Source organism: Penicillium malachiteum (genome assembly GCF_028827825.1).
Source record: "Penicillium malachiteum strain IBT 17515 chromosome Unknown utg000005l:1.0-9002435.0:326005.0-9005861.0, whole genome shotgun sequence".
NCBI lineage: Eukaryota > Fungi > Ascomycota > Eurotiomycetes > Eurotiales > Aspergillaceae > Penicillium > Penicillium malachiteum.
In genome coordinates this window covers 7,339,766-7,357,902 of record NW_026643099.1, presented here as the reverse complement: position 1 = coordinate 7,357,902, position 18,137 = coordinate 7,339,766, and the positions used below count along the sequence as shown (strand labels likewise).

General features: G+C 46.1%; 6 protein-coding genes across 6 annotated transcripts; 3 read left to right on the top strand and 3 right to left on the bottom strand.

Moving 5' to 3' along the window:
- Positions 1-258: 258 nt before the first annotated feature.
- On the bottom strand, positions 259-1,562 carry N7483_012716 (uncharacterized protein; the record flags this gene model as incomplete). The annotated part of the gene is made up of 3 exons (XM_057096143.1): positions 259-833; positions 898-1,418; positions 1,483-1,562. 3 exons carry the CDS (start codon positions 1,560-1,562, stop codon positions 259-261), a joined length of 1,176 nt encoding a protein of 391 aa, XP_056942114.1.
- Positions 1,563-2,841: 1,279 nt separating this feature from the next.
- On the bottom strand, positions 2,842-4,084 carry N7483_012715 (uncharacterized protein; the record flags this gene model as incomplete). The annotated part of the gene is made up of 3 exons (XM_057096142.1): positions 2,842-3,324; positions 3,429-3,742; positions 3,820-4,084. 3 exons carry the CDS (start codon positions 4,082-4,084, stop codon positions 2,842-2,844), a joined length of 1,062 nt encoding a protein of 353 aa, XP_056942113.1.
- A 210-nt stretch (positions 4,085-4,294) lies between these two features.
- Positions 4,295-7,041, bottom strand: N7483_012714 (glycoside hydrolase; the record flags this gene model as incomplete). Its single annotated transcript, XM_057096141.1, has 2 exons — positions 4,295-6,949; positions 7,027-7,041. 2 exons carry the CDS (start codon positions 7,039-7,041, stop codon positions 4,295-4,297), a joined length of 2,670 nt encoding a protein of 889 aa, XP_056942112.1.
- A 6,967-nt stretch (positions 7,042-14,008) lies between these two features.
- N7483_012713 (uncharacterized protein) lies at positions 14,009-14,698 on the top strand (the record flags this gene model as incomplete). The annotated part of the gene is made up of 2 exons (XM_057096140.1): positions 14,009-14,342; positions 14,454-14,698. The coding sequence occupies 2 exons, from the start codon at positions 14,009-14,011 to the stop codon at positions 14,696-14,698; spliced, it is 579 nt and encodes a 192-aa protein (XP_056942111.1).
- A 301-nt stretch (positions 14,699-14,999) lies between these two features.
- N7483_012712 (uncharacterized protein) lies at positions 15,000-15,350 on the top strand (the record flags this gene model as incomplete). The annotated part of the gene is made up of 2 exons (XM_057096139.1): positions 15,000-15,069; positions 15,142-15,350. 2 exons carry the CDS (start codon positions 15,000-15,002, stop codon positions 15,348-15,350), a joined length of 279 nt encoding a protein of 92 aa, XP_056942110.1.
- Positions 15,351-15,815: 465 nt separating this feature from the next.
- N7483_012711 (F-box protein) lies at positions 15,816-17,366 on the top strand (the record flags this gene model as incomplete). The annotated part of the gene is made up of 1 exon (XM_057096138.1): positions 15,816-17,366. The coding sequence occupies one exon, from the start codon at positions 15,816-15,818 to the stop codon at positions 17,364-17,366; it is 1,551 nt and encodes a 516-aa protein (XP_056942109.1).
- Positions 17,367-18,137: the final 771 nt, after the last annotated feature.

The window sequence follows — 18,137 nt, the reverse complement described above, 5'->3', positions numbered from 1 at the left end:
TATGTCCTCTTAAGTCTTCCCCATGTATTACGAATCAAATTCTGATGCTTATCAGATGGAAGATTCTCGTAAGTGTCAGACCGAATATTAATATAGAACACTCGCATTAACAGCTTATCATAGAATGGACATAATCTGTCAAGCAGAATTTGGATCAAAATAAATGAATATACGCCTTAATATTAGATCTAATCCATATATGCACAGTAAAATCAAACAGTCATTAATATAGGTTCAAAGAATCAGAAACAGTCTTCTCTATGCTCCCAGTGGTCTTTCAGAAGCAAGTGACACCGGTGATGGCGGGGGTCTCTGTCTCGTATATTGGCTGTCTTGCATTTGATACGAGTTTCCCATCTCTCCATTTTCCGCGGCAATGTCAGACTCACGCCAGTTGTCATTGAACTCTGTTTGCGTGTGCGTATATGTCCAGTTGTCGATGCCAAGCGTACTAGGAAAACCCAGGCCTCGGATGAAAGCACGTCGACCAGTTCGCGGTCCCCAGGCCCATCCAGCACCTCGTCGGATGGGAAGATGATACATGTTGAATCCAACCCAAGCGAAAAACGCACCCATGAGAGATCCGAATACAATATCAAAGGCATGATGAAGACAGTTGAACCACCGAGATCCGGCGATGAAAAATGCGGTGCATGTTGGGAAAAAGGTAAGGACCATAAGGAGTACCGGTGGCGCAGCTCCGCGTTTCCGCACAGAGGTTTTATCATCGTTGTGGTTTTTACCCTCGAAGGGGTATGTTGGAAGATATGGAAATCCAACTGACAACTTCGCGCTCAGCCACAGTGTGAGATACCCCAGTCCGGCGAAAGAAGCTAATTCAAAACAACAGATTAGCAATCGCATACATACTGTATTTGGTGACCAGATAAGACTTACATGATGAATGACCGCTCGGAAAGCTAGAGAATCCCTCCACCGTCAGGGTGGAAGTTTGAGTCTGACAGATTTTATAGCTCACCATTGTGGTGGCTCCTGTCAAGGTTTCACCAAGTCCACTGACTGCATAGGTGGATATCTTGTCAAGATCTGGATCACAACGCGCCAGAAGGTCCGGTCTTGGTCTTCCGATCAGAACCTTAAGTCCCTGTGTAGCCATAAATACGCCGGCATAAGCCACCCCGAGCCCCATCCATCCAACATTCCATTCCCAAAATTTACGGCGGAGTATCTGGGATGTGGTAGGTTTGGGACCTGTCGGTGCGGCGGTTCCGGGGACGATAACAAACGCGCCGATCAGAGTGATCGCGGCGGGTGCAAGAAGTGACACTAGTATAAGGGTCGTGGTTGTCACGGTTTCTTTTTGCATGAAGGGATACGAGATTCCCGGGTCGGTCAGGGAGAAGGGGTGTTGGTTAGGAGTCTGTTTGTAGAAGCCATATCCGATCAAGGCGACTCCGCTGGTTTCCGGTGTTAGCATTCGGTAAAGAGGTTCACTCTCACATGGAGACTCCGCATCCATACATGATAAAGACCCAATCCATGATGTAAGAGAACAGCACGAGCTTTGATATGCCCTGGACCACTTGAGGGCAAGGACCCATATCGGCGAGGTTGAATTTGATTTCTCCCAACTCTTCTGGCAGTAATAATTTCTATGTGAAATTGATCATCGAGAATGCGACGTCGGATTCCTGCGCGTTGCTTTCACGGGCGCTAAGCAACGATCCCTAGATTTCAGCACTAGAGTCCACCGGTGGATCCCTTCTCAATGCGGGAGCAAGCAATGAGATTGGTAGTCCAAGTTTAGGGGGTTGAAAGGGGAATAGGACAAAAGATACATAATATAGAATCAAATCAAAGAGGGAAAACAGGATATTTTTAAATTAAATCAGAGGAATCAGGCGACAAGATAATGTTACTGCCTTTTGTTTTAAGTTCTCGTACAAAAAGGGTGGCTGAGTGCTTGTGTGGGGAAATCTCTCTAGCACTCCGTACTCCAAAAGAGGTATGCTTCGAGCTTTTCCTAGAGGAGTAAAAGATCAGGTGGTCCTACCAAGTAATTTATGGGGCCATTTCAAATGATTGAATCTCACAAGGTGATTAGGGAGTCGCATTTAGATTCAAATGAACCGTCGGTGTTTAATGCCCCAGGCCTTTTACCCCCGTCTGCACCGGCCCGTATCGTCAATTTTCCCCCAACGCCGGGTGGCATCCGGGTGATCATTTAAATATCGATGCTTGAGCCTCTAGATGCCCATCATGGATGCAGGGACTCAGAGAGAGAGAAAGCCACTGGCACTCGGCCCCGCAGCTCGGGGGCACTTTTTTAGATTGGACTTAACTGCCACCTGGGCAGGGGATCCTTCGGGTTCTCACATGGACATTACTGCCAGTGCCCAGGTCAACTGGTGCCACCTGCCAGTGGGCATGTTCACTTCAAGTTTAACTTTCTGAATTTTATACGCTTATGCGTTCAAATTTTCAAGTTGAAGTTCAAGTTGACATCATGGGTGACATCCTTCGATCGTTCAACCCTCGAGGTTGGCCCCCACTTCGAATTCCAAATTTGAGGTTCAACTTGCACTTGAACTGAAGTTGCCAACTTAGTAGGCCATGAATTTTGGATGATCCCAATGGAAGGCAGTGGATCATCCATAGGAGATTTATTCTTTAACAAAGTGCAGCAATTGGCCAGGCGAATACAGGTTGATTTTTCATTCCAAGGTTTGGAATAAACTATATTGATCGATACATCTCGCACTCAGTGGCAGGTTTTCGACTCTGTCAACGCAAGATAATGCTCACTCCAGGGCTTGAACTTGAAATTGGAGAATCTTCATTCTAAACATACTAGTGCCAGCGACTAGTCAAACATCCAATCTACCAGAAGCAAATAACCTTGGCAGTAATTTCAATGGGGGCTGTGGAGGTATAGCAAGTGTTTGTTGTTGCTTCAACCGCTTCGCATTGCACGACGTATGAGAGCGCAGAACAGGTCAATGTACCGGGACCAGAGCTATTGCCGTCATAGACACAATCACTCATTCCGTCAACATCATTTGGGAATGTAATACTGCCATCGGGATAGGTGGCATCTTCGCTAGCAGTGGAACCTGTCTCCACCGTGACGGCATCGCAGACACTGTAGCTAGCATCATATTTTTCGACAAAATAAACCCATGTATACTGGTCTTCAAGAAGATTAGCATCCTCACTGAGAGAGATGATGAGCTCTTCTGTTGGTGTAGCAGTTGCTGATGTGGAGGTAGTTGTTGACGTGGAGGTTTTCGATGTGGAAGTTGTCGATGTCGATGTCGATGTCGATGCCGCTGTGGTGTAGAGACCGGCTATGAGAGAGGAGATCTCGCAGAATAAAGAGATGAGAATTCTCTGTTGAGAATCGTGGCAATTGACAGGAGGCTTTCTATGGGCTCTGTTGTGGCTTCTAATGACCCACTGGACTCGACGAAAGCTGTGTGACTTCCAACGGCAATGCCAGCCGTGAGAGTGATAGAGGTCTCAGTACTGCTGTTGCTCTCAGTTTCAGTTTCGGTTGTTGTGCGAGCACTTTCGGTGATAGTGGTGAGCTTGCCATCTTCGGTCATAGTTGTTGTAGAGGCACTTTCGGTAATAGTGGTGGTCTTGCGATCATTGTTGTCATCGTCATCACCACCACCTCCTCCGCCGCCGCCGCCGCCGCCGCCGCCACCACCACTAATATCAATATCAATGTTGAGGCCTGGAGGACAAAGCTTGCAGCCTCCATTGCAGTTTTCCACGCCTGAATATCTAATTAGTACCATGATTCTAGAGCCATTGTCTGTCAATACGGTATTTGGGTCGGTGTCATAAACATACAGAGTGAGCCCGTGTGCTCATTGGATGAAGTCGGCGTAGGAACCCAGCTCTTAGAGTTAGAAACAGATTTCACCGTAGTTGTTACGGTGTTCAAAGTTGGATCAGGTGTCGTATCTGAAGTTGTCGGGTACGCAAAGGGTGTCACAGTCGACGTCTGCGGAGGCAGAGTGGTCCCGCCGGTGACATATGTGGTCCCTCCCCAAATGCCAGTCCATGCAGTCGTGCTGTAGGTCACGTTCCCAGAGAAATATGTGAAACCGGGCATGACACTTTTGGTGGCGCCAATGATAGTAGTGTTACCTCCAACCGTTCTTCTCAGATTAGCTTGGCTTGGTTTTCTAGGTTAGAGAGAGTAAAATTGAGGTATGGAACTCACGGGGTCCAAGTGATGGGCGTTTGCGTTGGCACAATCGAGCTAGTCTGCACGACATTTTTCTGACCGCCGGTAATCTGTTGATTCCAGACGTTGATGTAGTCAGTTCTCACTGTATCGCCACATTAGTATTTTGGTTCTCCATGAAGGTACGATCCGAAGGGTAACATGATACATACCAGGACCAAGGTTGATCACGTATGGGACTAAAACACTGCTATAATAATTAAATGTAGTGGAACTTCCATCTCTCAAGGCGGTAGTGGATGTTCCGACAGAACTGTAAGTGACATGAGTGCTCCATGGGTCGAAGGAAATGGTAGTGTTTGACGTCAGAGGCAGAGGAGGCATGACCATCAGACAAGGAGGTGCACAAGTGGCGGCAGGACTTGATTCCCCCCAAACTTCAGGATCGATCGTAATTGTTGCTTGAGCCCCTGAGCTTTCTGAGGCAGCTGCAGCGGCAATCTCGTTATCCACAAACTCCGCGAGGTCAATGGCCCAATCTGCTGTACCGGCAAAATTCCAGCCCTCGTAATAAGTTGCGCGCTTGCCCTTGGTCTCGTTAGTCATATAACCAACCCATTGGGTATCATTATAGACGATGAAATTGGTCACATTTCCATCCGAGTAGAGATTTGAGTTGGTGTTTGTTAGAAGGATTTGGTTGATCTCTGCATTTGAAATGTATCCAACAGTTTCAGTACATTCACCTGCTTCTCCTGCAGCAGTCCACGTGCAGTTGGAATTATAACAGCCTGCCTCAGACATCTCGAACGAACGACCATAGCTGGAAACGCCTACCATGATTTGGCTGGTTCCAATTCCACTCTTAGTTAACATAGCCAGAGCCCATTCGGTCTCTGTCATATTGATGTGGGAGAAGAGACAGTCACCGGCTGGACAACCATCCTCTGCCCATTCATTTCCCTTATCCCACACTCCATGCAGATCGTAGGTCATGTAATTGATAAAGTCCACAACCTCTGCCATTTCAGCAATAGGAAAGTTCTGTAGATACCAGTATGAAGCTGGAGCCGTAATAGACAGAATTTTATCACTGGGCAATGCTTCTCGAACATCTTTGAGGAATGCAAGAAATTTGTCACCTTCATCGCTGCTTCCAGCTGGAATACCTTCAGTATCTGTCTCACCTGGATACTCCCAATCAAAATCCACGCCGTCAAGACCGGTGTCAGTGATATAATTAACCACATTTGTCACTAAAGTAGACCGGTATGTAGCAGAAGTACACTCACGGAAGATCATATAGGTGTCCACGCCGGTAGAGAAATCCCAGCCACCGAAGGACATCATACGCTTAATATTTTCAAGCGCTAGGAATTCTGATAGTTGGTCTTCATACCCATAAACATTGATAGAGAAATCGGCTGTGATGTTGCCAAAGGCAAACATGACATGGGTGTATTGAGATGTGTCGATTGAATCTGCGTCCATCTGCAGACATGGGCGCTCAAGACTACTTGGTTCCCAGTAGCCGACCTTGGAGAATGAAGAAGGGGAAACTGCCCAGTTGGTGATCGTGGTTCCGCAATTAGAAAGGCATCCATTCGTTCCATTTCCCGCTGTTCCAGGGTTGTTATCCGCGGCGAAAGTGCGAGTGCAGTATGTTGGTGAAATACCGCACTCACCATAGGCATCGCAACAGGCATTCAACGGACAAGGGTTATAGCTCTCCCAGTCGCCCGAATCGGTGCTGTTGAAAATAGTGCCTGGAACCTGAGGTCCACACTCGGCGTTGGCAATTGACTCGGGATAGGGAGGATTTCCCAAAGACAAACAGATATTCTGGCCCGCTTGCAAGTCGCTACACCCATACCAGGCCCATGTTTCGTTGTTATAGGACTCAATTTCGGCTTCGGTGAGACTATATGTAGCGGCCAGACTCGAGCAGCTGTCCCCTGACTGTATATTGTACGTGTAGCAGGTGCCATTTTCATAAGCAGATGGTGCAAAGTCGGGTAATGAGCCCGAGGAACAGCATATGTATTGGCCCACAACGAGTGTTGAGCAGAGATCTGATGCAGTATTGTACTCGTAGAACTCGGTGTCGGTGATTCCGCATTCGGTGACCAGCGATGCACAAGAATCCCCAGAAACCACTTCAACATATGAGCATGTATCCGTTGTGCATTTGTGTTTGTGGCTGTGAGAAATATGATGGCCATGCAATCCACGCGATAGCCGGGAATAGGTTAAAACGGTTCCATTTGCCTTGTTGACGCCAGCCTGGAAGGTAAGAAAAACACTGACAGTTGTCTTCGTATCAAAGTTAGACAAACATCCCCCCTTGTGCCAGGTTTGGACATATTCTTGAATTGTTGAGATATTCCCATTCAGATCGACCGCTATGCCAATCGTTTCATTGGCATTGACACCACAGTATTGAATTGCACCAGTGCTGTAGTCTGAACTTGAAAGAAAGTTTTGCAATTCTTCAATGGCAGATTCGACATTGGCAGCCTGTTGGATGCTTTCTCCCAGGTAAACTCCAGCGGTCACTTCATTCGAGTAGCCAAAAAGTTCAGGTTTTTGAGGATTGCAAATCAGATAAGTTTTCAAAGCCTCCAGAAGCGAAGAGTAATCGTTCTCCGTGGATGCAGAAGAAGTTGAGCCCCAACCGCCCACTTGGTATTGAACGGAATTTTTGACTAAGGTTGTGGAAGGGGCTGTTTTAACAGTGGACGAATTTTGCAGTTTCTTGAGATCACCAGAAGCACAGACACGAAGAGTGGACTGCGCATCGGGGTCATATTCATTCTACGCTAGTGCTCACTAAACTAGGTGCTCGGGTAATATTTCTTTCGATTCACGCATTGAAAACGCATATTGCTTGGAATTCCAAATTAGAGACTTCAGCAAGGCTAGTATGTAAATTGCTGGTGGGGCACAGCCTGCCCTTGAAATTCAAGATTTTGATAGTTCGTCCAGATCTAGTCCAGATCTAGTGAGCTGCATAGCCACCTGCATCCACATCGCTAAGTTAGCTCGGACTAGGAGCTTGCACGGAGACCTTCGGAAGAAATCTGAACCGTGAATTAGATTAGACTAGTCCCTACATAGAAGCGTTTTTTCTCCTAATCAACGACGTTCCACCTCCCGGACGGACCCGGCAGCTATTTTTTCGGTTCAAGACTAAGTGCGAGCTTCAAGTTGCCACTGAAATATGAAATGCCGGCAAACCGAAATGGAAACTAACATCGAAAAGTTTCAGTATAATCAATTGATTTCGAGTCTGAGTAACTTGAATCTCGGTACATAGTGTTGGAGGATTTGGATTTGGATGTCTACAAGTGAAGAAGGCCAGAAACACGTATTGAAGGAAGCGTGAGGAGGGAAGGATCTCCACGTGCAAGTGAGAGCTAGAGTATATGGCCGCAGTGGTCCAATATCTACACGCGTAACGCGCCGGACCACTGACACACCCCCCGTAGCTCTCGCAGCACGGAGACCTCCGAGACCTCCTGAAATGTCCATTTCTGCAATAAAATAAAATCAGGTGTAGTTACCCAATTAGGAAATAATAGATCACATGATTTGCCTTCCTTTCTTTGTTCTTCTTTATGCATCCACCATCCACAGTCCTTTCCGGAAAGCTTTGAACTTGGTGGTGTCCAGGGCCTTTGTCAGGCCATCGGCGACGTTGTCCTCGCTGTCGATCAGCACCAATTTGATCTTGCCGAGTTCGATTCTCTCTTTGATGATGTGATAGCGTAGATCTAACCACTTTGTCGCTGGCTTAAAGCCGATACCGTGTGCAAGAGTGTATGCATTGTCGCTATCAGTGTAGATTATCACGGGGGATTGATCGAGTTGCTGCATGTCCACCAGCAAATTCTTCAACAATAAAGCCTCTTGCGATGCATGTTCATATGCAATGTATTCGGCTGCCGTACTCGACGGCGCAATGAGGGATTGTCGCTTTGTAGACCAAGAGATCGGTGTCCCGTTGTACATGAATATCCAGCCTTGCACAGATTTCTTTGTCCAAGGGTCATTGCTAAAAGAGCTGTCGACGAAGCCTACTAGACCTTTCAGCGGCACCTTTTCACTCACTGCAATAGGGGCCTTCTTTCTGAATTTCAATCCTAGTCTTGGTGTCCCTGTGAGATATCGAATAATATGTTTCGCAAGCGCAGTGGCTTCAGTGGATGGATAAGCACTACACCTCTGTAAGACGCCTGTAGCGTATGCAATATCAGGACGTGTTTTCTTTGCAATCCATCCAATCTTTCCAGTGATCTCTGCAAGGGATTGAGCGTCTTGCTTGGATAGAGTCTTTTCCATTGGTAAGCTTGTGTCGGAGCCTGTGGCGATCGGAATTGTATTTGAATTTGCACTGGCCATATGTTCAGTGTGTATAACACCGTCAATGTACTGATGTTGAGAGAACAAGATGTCATTGTTTTCGAAGCTGATGTCGCAGCCTAGGAACCTCGTTGGTAGACCGAGGTCTTTGATCTCGATGTGTCTTTCAATCTCTTTGATCACACTAGAATTGATCTCGTCACTCATACTGGCCATCTTTGCGTCGTCCACGTAGATTGCAATCATACAAAGGGTCTTTTCGGCCGAATTCCCGCGGACATAGAGACATGGATCGCTCTGTGATCGTCGGAACTGCAATTTGCATAGTATTTCGCTAAATTTCGTCCACCAGAGATGTGCAGCCTGTCGCAGACCATACAGCGCACGCTGAATCAGGCATATTTTTCCTTCTTTCGCAAAGCCTGTCGGTAGGCGCATGTAGACACGTCGATTATCAATTTCCGCATTCAAATAAGCGGTTATCACGTCGAATTGGCGAGCTTTCCAACCTTTCTCAGCGATCAGTGCATACAACAATTTCACGGTCTGGTCAGCAGCTACTGGCGCGAAATTCTCATCGAAATCAATGCTGGGACGTTGTCTGTTGCCACAGATTACCCATCTCGCTCGATAGCGTGTGATATAGCCATCTTTGTCTGTCTTGGTGTCAAAGACCCATTTCCCTGGTAGAATTTGCAAATGTTTTGGCTTTGTTATCTCATCCACCTCGATCCAGGCACCTGCAGCTTCCAATTTCGACACTTGTTCATCCATTGCAGCTTGCCAAAATGAGGCTTCTGGAGTGGTGATAGCCTGCTTATGGGTGGTAGGTCGCTTAATCTGCCAGTCCTTTTTCTTTGCCGTCTCAGGTCTTGATTCGCCATAATCATCATCATTATCTGTAAAAGCTGCCATCGCAATTGCACTTTCAAGGCCTGCAATGTAGTCGAAATCGTCTGCACCATCAGTTTGCGGTGGTTGAGAGACGCTTCTGCCAAGATCCTTCCAATTTTCGAAGTTTCCAAAGCGCTTCGGTTCCCTTGTGACACGTCCGGAACGTCTTGGAGCTTGCTCAGTTTCTGATTGGGTCTGACTAGTTGTTGACTGAGACCGACTAGTCGTTGTTTGTGGAGTTGGTGTTGGTGTCTGGTCATCATCATCATATTCGTCTGCGTTAAATCCTCCAGAGATTTCGTTATGGAATTTTTTCTTTTCTCTAAGAGGCGCATTTGTTTGGGGGAATTGTCCAATTACTTTAGGTGTTAAGGACTCTGATGTCACTGTCGCTGGTGTCTCCTCACGGTACTGCTGTAGCTGTTTAGTGAGGTCTTTAATTCGTCTTTCCAACATATCTGCACGTTGCTGATGTATGCGAGCTGCGGCTTCGAGATCCTTATTTGTTTTGTTTTGATTGTTGTAAAAGCGGCTTGTCTCACGGTGTAGAGACTTGTATGTATTGCGAGCACCTTTCAAGAGCTCTGTCAGGCGGGCAATATCTTCTCTGTCTGTGTCTTTCACTGCTCCTGTTACAATTTGACGGTTGATTTGCTCATTTCCTAGCTGAGAGATCTTGATCTCCTCAACACCAGCTACCAGGGTATCAGATTTGGTCTCCCAGAACATAACATCTCGGTGGATTGACACTTTCTTTGTGTAGGGGTCATAGATACGGAATTGGTGACCATTCTCTCCAATGTAGCCTACGAGGTGGCCTAGCCATGCACGTGGACGCATCTTCTGGCTCTTCACACGCCGCTCTGGAGGGATATTCACATAAGCTTTGCAATACCAGACACGGAGATGAGCTAGTGACGTTGGCTGCTCTCTGCAATTCATGCCTTTATTCCATAGCTCTGCCGGAGATGGTGAGCCAGGGGCTTGGCGTAGCCGGTTAATGATGTAGGTTGCTGTCAAAATAGCCTCTCCCCACATGTATTCTGGGGCTTCGGCGTCGATAACCATTGTCCGTCCAGTCTGTACGATGTAGCCACCTGATATCTCGCTAAGACCATTCTGCTGCTGTGCATAGGGGGCGGAAGGCTCAATTCGTTGTCCATTTTCTTTTGCCCATGTCGTGAACTTGTAGAACTCTGATCCACCATCACATCTCCACACCTGCGGATAGGCGGCAGTGTCATTCTTGATTTGCGTAGCGAATTTAATCATCTCGTGAGAAGCTTTATCCTTATGTTTTAAAAGACACGTAAATCGACATCTGGTAGCGTCATCTGTCATGATTAGAGCATAATTGTAGCCACCAAGAGCCTGTGGGCGGATTTGTTGTAGATCTGCATGGATCATCTGTCCTGGGCGCGTTGCACGGACCTGTGGTATGCGAGAGATTCTTTTCTTTGATTTTCCAAGCTTGCATGCGGTGCAATTAAATGGTTCTGAATGGTCCACTTCGACGTCAAGATCCTTCTCAGTGGCCTTTATTTTCGGGGCACCAGCATGTCCAAGGCGGCGGTGGGCTATTTTGGCTGAAATACTTGCCATGGAGAGGCCAATTTGTTGTAAGCCACAGTCTTTGTGTTTGAGAAACGGCACTCCTGAGTGAAAGAAAACGCGTCCCACTACTGCCTTTGAGGCTCTGTCATGTAGGGCGTAAGTGTCATCGTTGTAGGCGAATTGCATGTCACGGCGTAGTTTACAAGCTCCCAACAGGTTATATTTAATAACTGGAGAGTACATAACTGGAATTATGACATCCAGTAGGCTGTTATCATCCTGTAATAAGGTGATTTTAACTTTGCCATATCCGCATGCAGTCCCTTTGTTTCCCGGACAGGAGGTTTCCCATTCATATTTCATACCATCCTTGAACTCGACGTAATCGAATATCCAATCTCTTTTTGTGCACAAATGATTGCCTGAGCCCGTGTCTAGGAGCCATTGCTGTGCTTCCAATTCATTTGGGATCTTAATGAGAGTTTCCTCGGTGTCCGGATCACTTGATAAGCCTTGTTTTAAAGGGGATGTTTGGTCCACAGCCATATCTGCAATTTCATCCAGAATCTCATCCTGTTGATCGAACATCTCCGCGTCAGAAGTGGTTAGGAGACAGTCACACTCCTCGGTAAAGTTTTCATTGTCACCTTCGTTCTGAGAGATGCATGCACGATTGTAAACTGACTGTATGTATTCATCATAGGGATCATCAGGGATCATCAAATTAGGTGTTTCAATAGCCATCACATGGTAGTGGCGGTTATAGACATCATCAAGATAGGCGTCTGTAGCTATCGCAGCTGCGGCTGTTGCTGCTGTAGGGGGTGGTGGTGGAGAAGTTTCTTCTGTAGACTTAGTCTCTGATAGAGGTTTACATGTCTCGCAGTCCAGACCAGGTTTGTAAGCCCAGTATTTATCCAATGGAGTCCATCCTTTACGTCGTAGCCACGGACATAGATACCAGCATGTTTTGGCCTTATGGCCTTTGAGATTGCAATGTCCACACCCTCCAGATCTGTTGTCTTTTCTCTTTCTGACGATTTCGACCCATTCTTTTTCTGTCTTGTCCTTTGGAGGTGTTCTGTATGGCTTAGAATCCTTTTCCTTGTCCTTATTCTTGTCTTTGCGGTCTCGGCCGGTTGCCTGCATCGCGGGAACAGCGCCATCTTCATCATTCAGCCTTAGCTGCTGTCGAATGCTCTTTGAGTGTTGGATTAACATTGTATCGGTGAAATCGTTCGGGTTGATATCCTCTTGGTCTAGCTTCTCATACCACTTCTCTCTAACCTTATCCGGTACCTCGTCAAGCATAGTAATAAACGCCCAGTATGGGGATGGCCCCATTCCTTGTTTCCGGAGCTCAATAACGTTGTGTACGTATGCACGGACATAGTGAGACTTTAGGGGGAAGTCAGAACTTGACATCAGGCGGCAGGCTCTAATTCTTTTCGCTCTTGCCAGTGTGTTATGTTTCTCCACTAGCTTCACAATCTCTTTGTAGAGTGTATCTGCGTAGCCTCTCTTCACACGGGTAGTCGATATTTCGAGTTCTTGCCATAGTTCGGGGATGATGTTGTCTTTCAACCACACAGCCATGTCGGCAGAGATATCCCTCCATCTCATAGCATTCTCATTTTCAATGTCTTTTGTCGGTCTGGGAATATTCACATCAATCAGGTCTAATAGACCATCCTTTGCTAGAATCAGCCGAAGATCTTTGTCCCATTCTTCGAAGTTCTCATCGCTATTTAGACAGGTGGTCAGCTTCGGATAAGTGATTGTCTTCGTCGGCAACCGATCCGCTTGTGTCCTGTTTTCTGCTGTCCGAAATAGTTCTGCACCCCATCCATCTGCATCATCATCGTCTCCATCAAAATTGTGGCGATCCGCCATGTCGGCGTGCCGGAGAGTGTGTGTCTTTGGTGGTGGGTGATATGAAGTAAAGTAAGAGATCCGGCCCGACGCTCAGGGCCGGCGAGGTGTTTTCTGTTGTATTCGCTCGTGACGGTGATCAAGTATCAGGTGTCAGGTATGTGCTGCCGGGCTCATAACCTGTTGGAGGATTTGGATTTGGATGTCTACAAGTGAAGAAGGCCAGAAACACGTATTGAAGGAAGCGTGAGGAGGGAAGGATCTCCACGTGCAAGTGAGAGCTAGAGTATATGGCCGCAGTGGTCCAATATCTACACGCGTAACGCGCCGGACCACTGACACATAGAAGGCAAATTTAAGTGCTACTAGTAGTATACTAGTGCTAGTGACTTGAAGTACATATATAAATGTCTTCAAATTCAAGTTTCAGGGAATACTAGTTGTGACAGAGTAGACTCCGCATGCATACAGACGCTTTGTGGAGCAAGTTCCAGTGCACAATAAATAATCAAACCAACTCATTGTTAGGTACCTACTATCTTCAACTTGAAGTTGGATTGGGGTTTGTCCGTCTACTAGGCACCCGGGGTCTTTGTCTGTGTGGGTCAGGGGTTCCAATAATGAACCTCAATGCAGCCCTGGAGCCTGAGCAACTCGAAACCCGATATCTTTCTCTTTCTCTTGCACCTGCGAATTGGGAAAAACTTGGCTACTTGTAGTATGCGATTGAGAATGAGGTGCTACAACCCTGGAAAGACTTCCAAGGTTAGTGTGGGTCAAGGCTGTGACCTCGGGATGGCGTTGCGGCAAGCATTGTGCCGAGCGATCCTTAAGACCCACTCAAATGCTTCAAATGTTGTATGTACATATGTTGACCAAGTGGTCTGCAAATATAACGAAATCATTACCTTTCTCCGAGTTTACTAAACACACTAAAATAACCACAAATGCCGACCTAAGAGATATTGAAGGGGCAAGGGGGCCAGAGGACTATATCGGAAATTAAAAATTAAAATTAAAAATAAAAATAAGAATAAAAATAAAATCATCGATGGAGGAGGGAGAAAGGCTCGTCTTTCTCTCTTTTGCATAAAGAGGCCCCTCGGTTACTTGTACAAAATATTATAATCAAGAAGTCCCATTTTCGCCAACTCACTCTCCGCTACCATGCTGGGACTAAGGGCGATATTTTCTTGGTTTACCTTATGCTTGGTGGCTAGCAATGTTGCAGCGGTCACTATTGATAACTTGTTCAACCTCCCAACCACCTCGACAGATTATGGGACCTGCAATAACAACCTAACAAGGTTGAACGCATATTCTTCGGACTTCACAACACTCTGTACCCAACTGGACAATGCAGTTCAACTGGCTAAAACACCAGGGCAGACGCAAGCGAAATTGGTCGCACGTCAGCTCTTCACTGCCTGGTTTGGCATTCGATTCAACACCGATGGAACCGTCCAGACTGCAAGTGAGACTGCGTGGACCGTTGTACAAGGTAAGTCATCCGTGCCCAGTGTATATTACCAGTACTCAAATGAAGATGGTTACTTACCAGAGTTATATCTTGCAATTTGAATAGATCACATTTCACGTCTCGTATCTCTAGTCTCGTTCGATGGAGATTACCAGGCTCCCACCTCTCCTGCAAACCTATTTTGTAATGACTTTGGAGACATATACCCTTGGAACTCTTTCATCAAGGATTCTCAAGGGAACCAAATGCAGCCAGGTATCACCGTCGCGTATTTCTATAGTGACTGGGTTCCAAATTTACCAGGCGTCCAGTTACCATACTATGTTGATCCAATCAACAAGTATTATATGATGCCGTCTTCAGCATTTATTGGGTAATGGAGGAACTGATTTATGCGGCCCTGGTGGATTGCAGGGACTGAACTCGTATGGTAGTCCTGGGGCTGAGAGTACGATCACTATACCCGCCACAGGGAAAATTTATGATGTTGTGCGCGAGGCCATTTCAGATTTTGTTCTAATTTGCCCCAATGTGTTGAGTAACGGCGTAGCCAGTGCTTGGTCGGATGGTTATACGACATTGAGTGATATTCCCCTTCTTACCGTGGACCCCAATTCCCCAGTCCAACTTCATAAAGTGAGGCCTAACTCTGCTGTGTTGCTCCACGAAATTCTACACATGGTCAGCAGGTGGGATGGTTATGGAACAAATGCGGCAAACGGAGCAACTATGATTGTGGATTATAGCTGTGAGTATCATTTGATTATTTCCCCTATTCCCTTGCGGCCTTGCACAGACACTGATCCTCCACTTACTACAGACGCCATGTTTGACTGTCTCGAGTTCGCGATACAACCTCAACAAGTGATTATGAATGGTGTTGATGTGACGGCATATGCTTATCGTAATACTGAAAACTATGTCTATTTTGCTTTGGCTTGGTGGTACTATAATAGCAGAATGGATTGGCAAGGCACGACACCGGCCACCTTCTATGCTGGATTCCTCCAGCCATGGACTGATTTCTAGATATTCTTTCTGGAAGTTGTTAATGATACAGCATCAACTGAAAATTACCAGTGGGGAATTGGCGGTTCTATTCAAATTTTGTATATCATCATCTCTGCTACTAGCGGACAATCAATCAGGACATTGGTATTGCAATTATATGATTTCCCAATATAAATTCCTCTTTAGAGGGAGTTCCGGGTAAAGAAATCTTGGAACCTAATCAAAAGTTTACTCAAAATCGCTTTTCAACATTTTATTTGTATTTTATTTTTGTTCTTGCCTGATTAAATGTGGGCCGTACAAAGGGGCTAGTTATAGTACGCATTTGCCCACGCCACTGACCCCTCATGGAGTTTGCGGGTACCTGCTTAACCGGACTTTTCCATTCCCCCTTCTCCTTGTCACATGCACATCCCTCACTCTTTATATGATCGCAAATACAAGGTGACAAAGAGTGGCTTTGCTTTACCCAACAGGTGCAATATGTCAATCACAAACTTACCTTTGGAGTTATTGACTCGTATCTGTGAGAACCTGGAGCCTAAAGATTGGGGCGCGTTCAGGGTCACTTGCCGCCAAATCCACGACAACACACTGGAAGCCTATACAGCGCGATATTTTAGAAAAATCACCCTTCTACTCACACCTGAAGGCCTTGAACGGCTGGAGCAGATTACAACTAGCAAAACTCTTCGCAGCTATGTTGAAGAAATTTGGATCATCCCAAACTTGTTCGAAAATTGGGCAAAATTAGATAGGGCATCGTTTACAGATGTATTGAGACCGACACGTCTTCCACCAACGGAAGAATCGAAAGAAATCGAGGCTGAGCTTGAGGCCTTATTTGCCGTCTTCGAACCTGCAATGAAAAAACACGATGCCATTCTGCAATTCTCGGGGCTCTTTAACAGCCTTGAAAAATGCCTACCGCGCCTTAAAAACGCAGTTACCCTTGGCTTACGAACATACGACACAAGTTTCCTCCTTAAGAATGCAGCCCATACTGACTTCACCTGTCTGGGCTTGCGTGAATTGAAGAGCCAGTTCAAATACAAGAATGGTCCAATGCGTTCTCAGCCGATGCCGTACATGCCTTACGGTTTGGCATTCTCACAACTTCTCAACGCCATAATCAAATCCAATCGAAAAGTCCAAGCCCTTCACACTTGCGGCCGTTTCTTTCCATTTTGCGGTATGAAATTGGAACAGTTTCAACTGCCAGAGGCCCAGTATCAATTGCTGCTTCCAATCTTGAAGGATCTGACAAGTCTGCATATGTGCCTTCGCCTTAAAGATCATGAAAATGAAACATTCAACGAAAGCACCTTCAATAACCTCCACAAAATTCTGATCACAGTCTCGCCGACACTGAAGACCCTGACTTTTGCCCAATGGAGTCCTGCAGAAGAATTATCTCCTCTCTACTTTAAGGATCTCGCCCAGAAAGTTCAATTTTCCCAGCTAGAGGAACTTCATCTTCATTCAGTCGAGGTGAAAGTGAATAGCCTCGAGGAATTTCTGAAAACAGCAGCCCCAACCTTGAAACGACTGACTATGTGGTTGGTCAGTCTGGTTGATGAGATAACATCTGTACCAGATCCAGGACCCCTAACGGAAGACAGTCGAATTTGGGTCTCTTCATTGTCCACTGAAGTCAAGACTGAGATGCAGGAGCTCTGGCGGCGTGTTTTCAAATCTTGGGCAGATCATCTCAAGTTGCAATACGTCCAAATGTCCAATCTTGGGTATCGAGGAAGATTTATAATGTTGAAAGATCCCTTATATATGGAACGCGGGCAGCCGGACGCACAGCTTTCTCCTGGCTCGAACTTGGAGTTCTATTTTGATTCTGAGAGGGCCAGTGTTTCTTTCAAGGAATGGGTCACTCAGCTCCAGATAGAGATGTGTTATCCGAACTTCAACAGATTTGGAGGCCCCAAGCTCCCAGGTACCAGCAACATCGTCATTCGCTGCCCGGGATTTGGTAATATTGCTTCTTCGGTATGCATGTATCGGCTCCCAACCCATATGTAAGAGGTCTGGTTTAGAGTTTTGTTGTTTTATATGGAGTTCTCTGTGTTAAGTGAATACCTGTGGAATTGCCCGAGGGAAGTCAAGGAGGTCTTTCTGGGTTCGATAAGTTCAATATAAAGTCATCTTCATAAAGGCACAGGAATAATCCAATAATCTACATATTGTACGGATCATGTTTAAATATTGAATTTCCTGGTAAACTGCATAAGTTGTTTACACAACATTTGAAATGATTCTTCAGCCACCTCAAGGTCAAATGGCGAGTGAAGACATACCTTGTTCGTTTGCTGCAGATGACGTTAGCATACGAAGCTACTCAGTTTGTTGACGGAACGTCTCGATAAAGTGTGCACTTTCCGTTTCTTGTCCCACGGTAACTACTTTTGAGGCTCTTGGCAAACAAACAAAGAACAGTAAAAGAAAACCACTTTATGATAAAAGTTCTTTTTTTCCACTATCGCCGGCCTTGCCTCTCTTTTTCAATTACATCAAAGCTCTTTCCTTTTAGCAAAAAGCCAGTGATCCCAAACATGACAACTAAGCGTTTCATTGACTTGCTTACAGCAACCGCAAGTAACATGAAGACTCTTCTGGATGCAGGAGAGATCTCTAGCGTGGACCTTGTCAGTCTTTACTTGGAGCAGATAGCCAAACATAATCATGATGGCCTGAGCCTTGGAAGCTTAATGCTATAATCTCTATTCAGACCACCAACCGGGTTCTCGAGGAAGCAAGGTTGCTAGATGTTAAAGAGGAGGAAAGGGGCCTAGA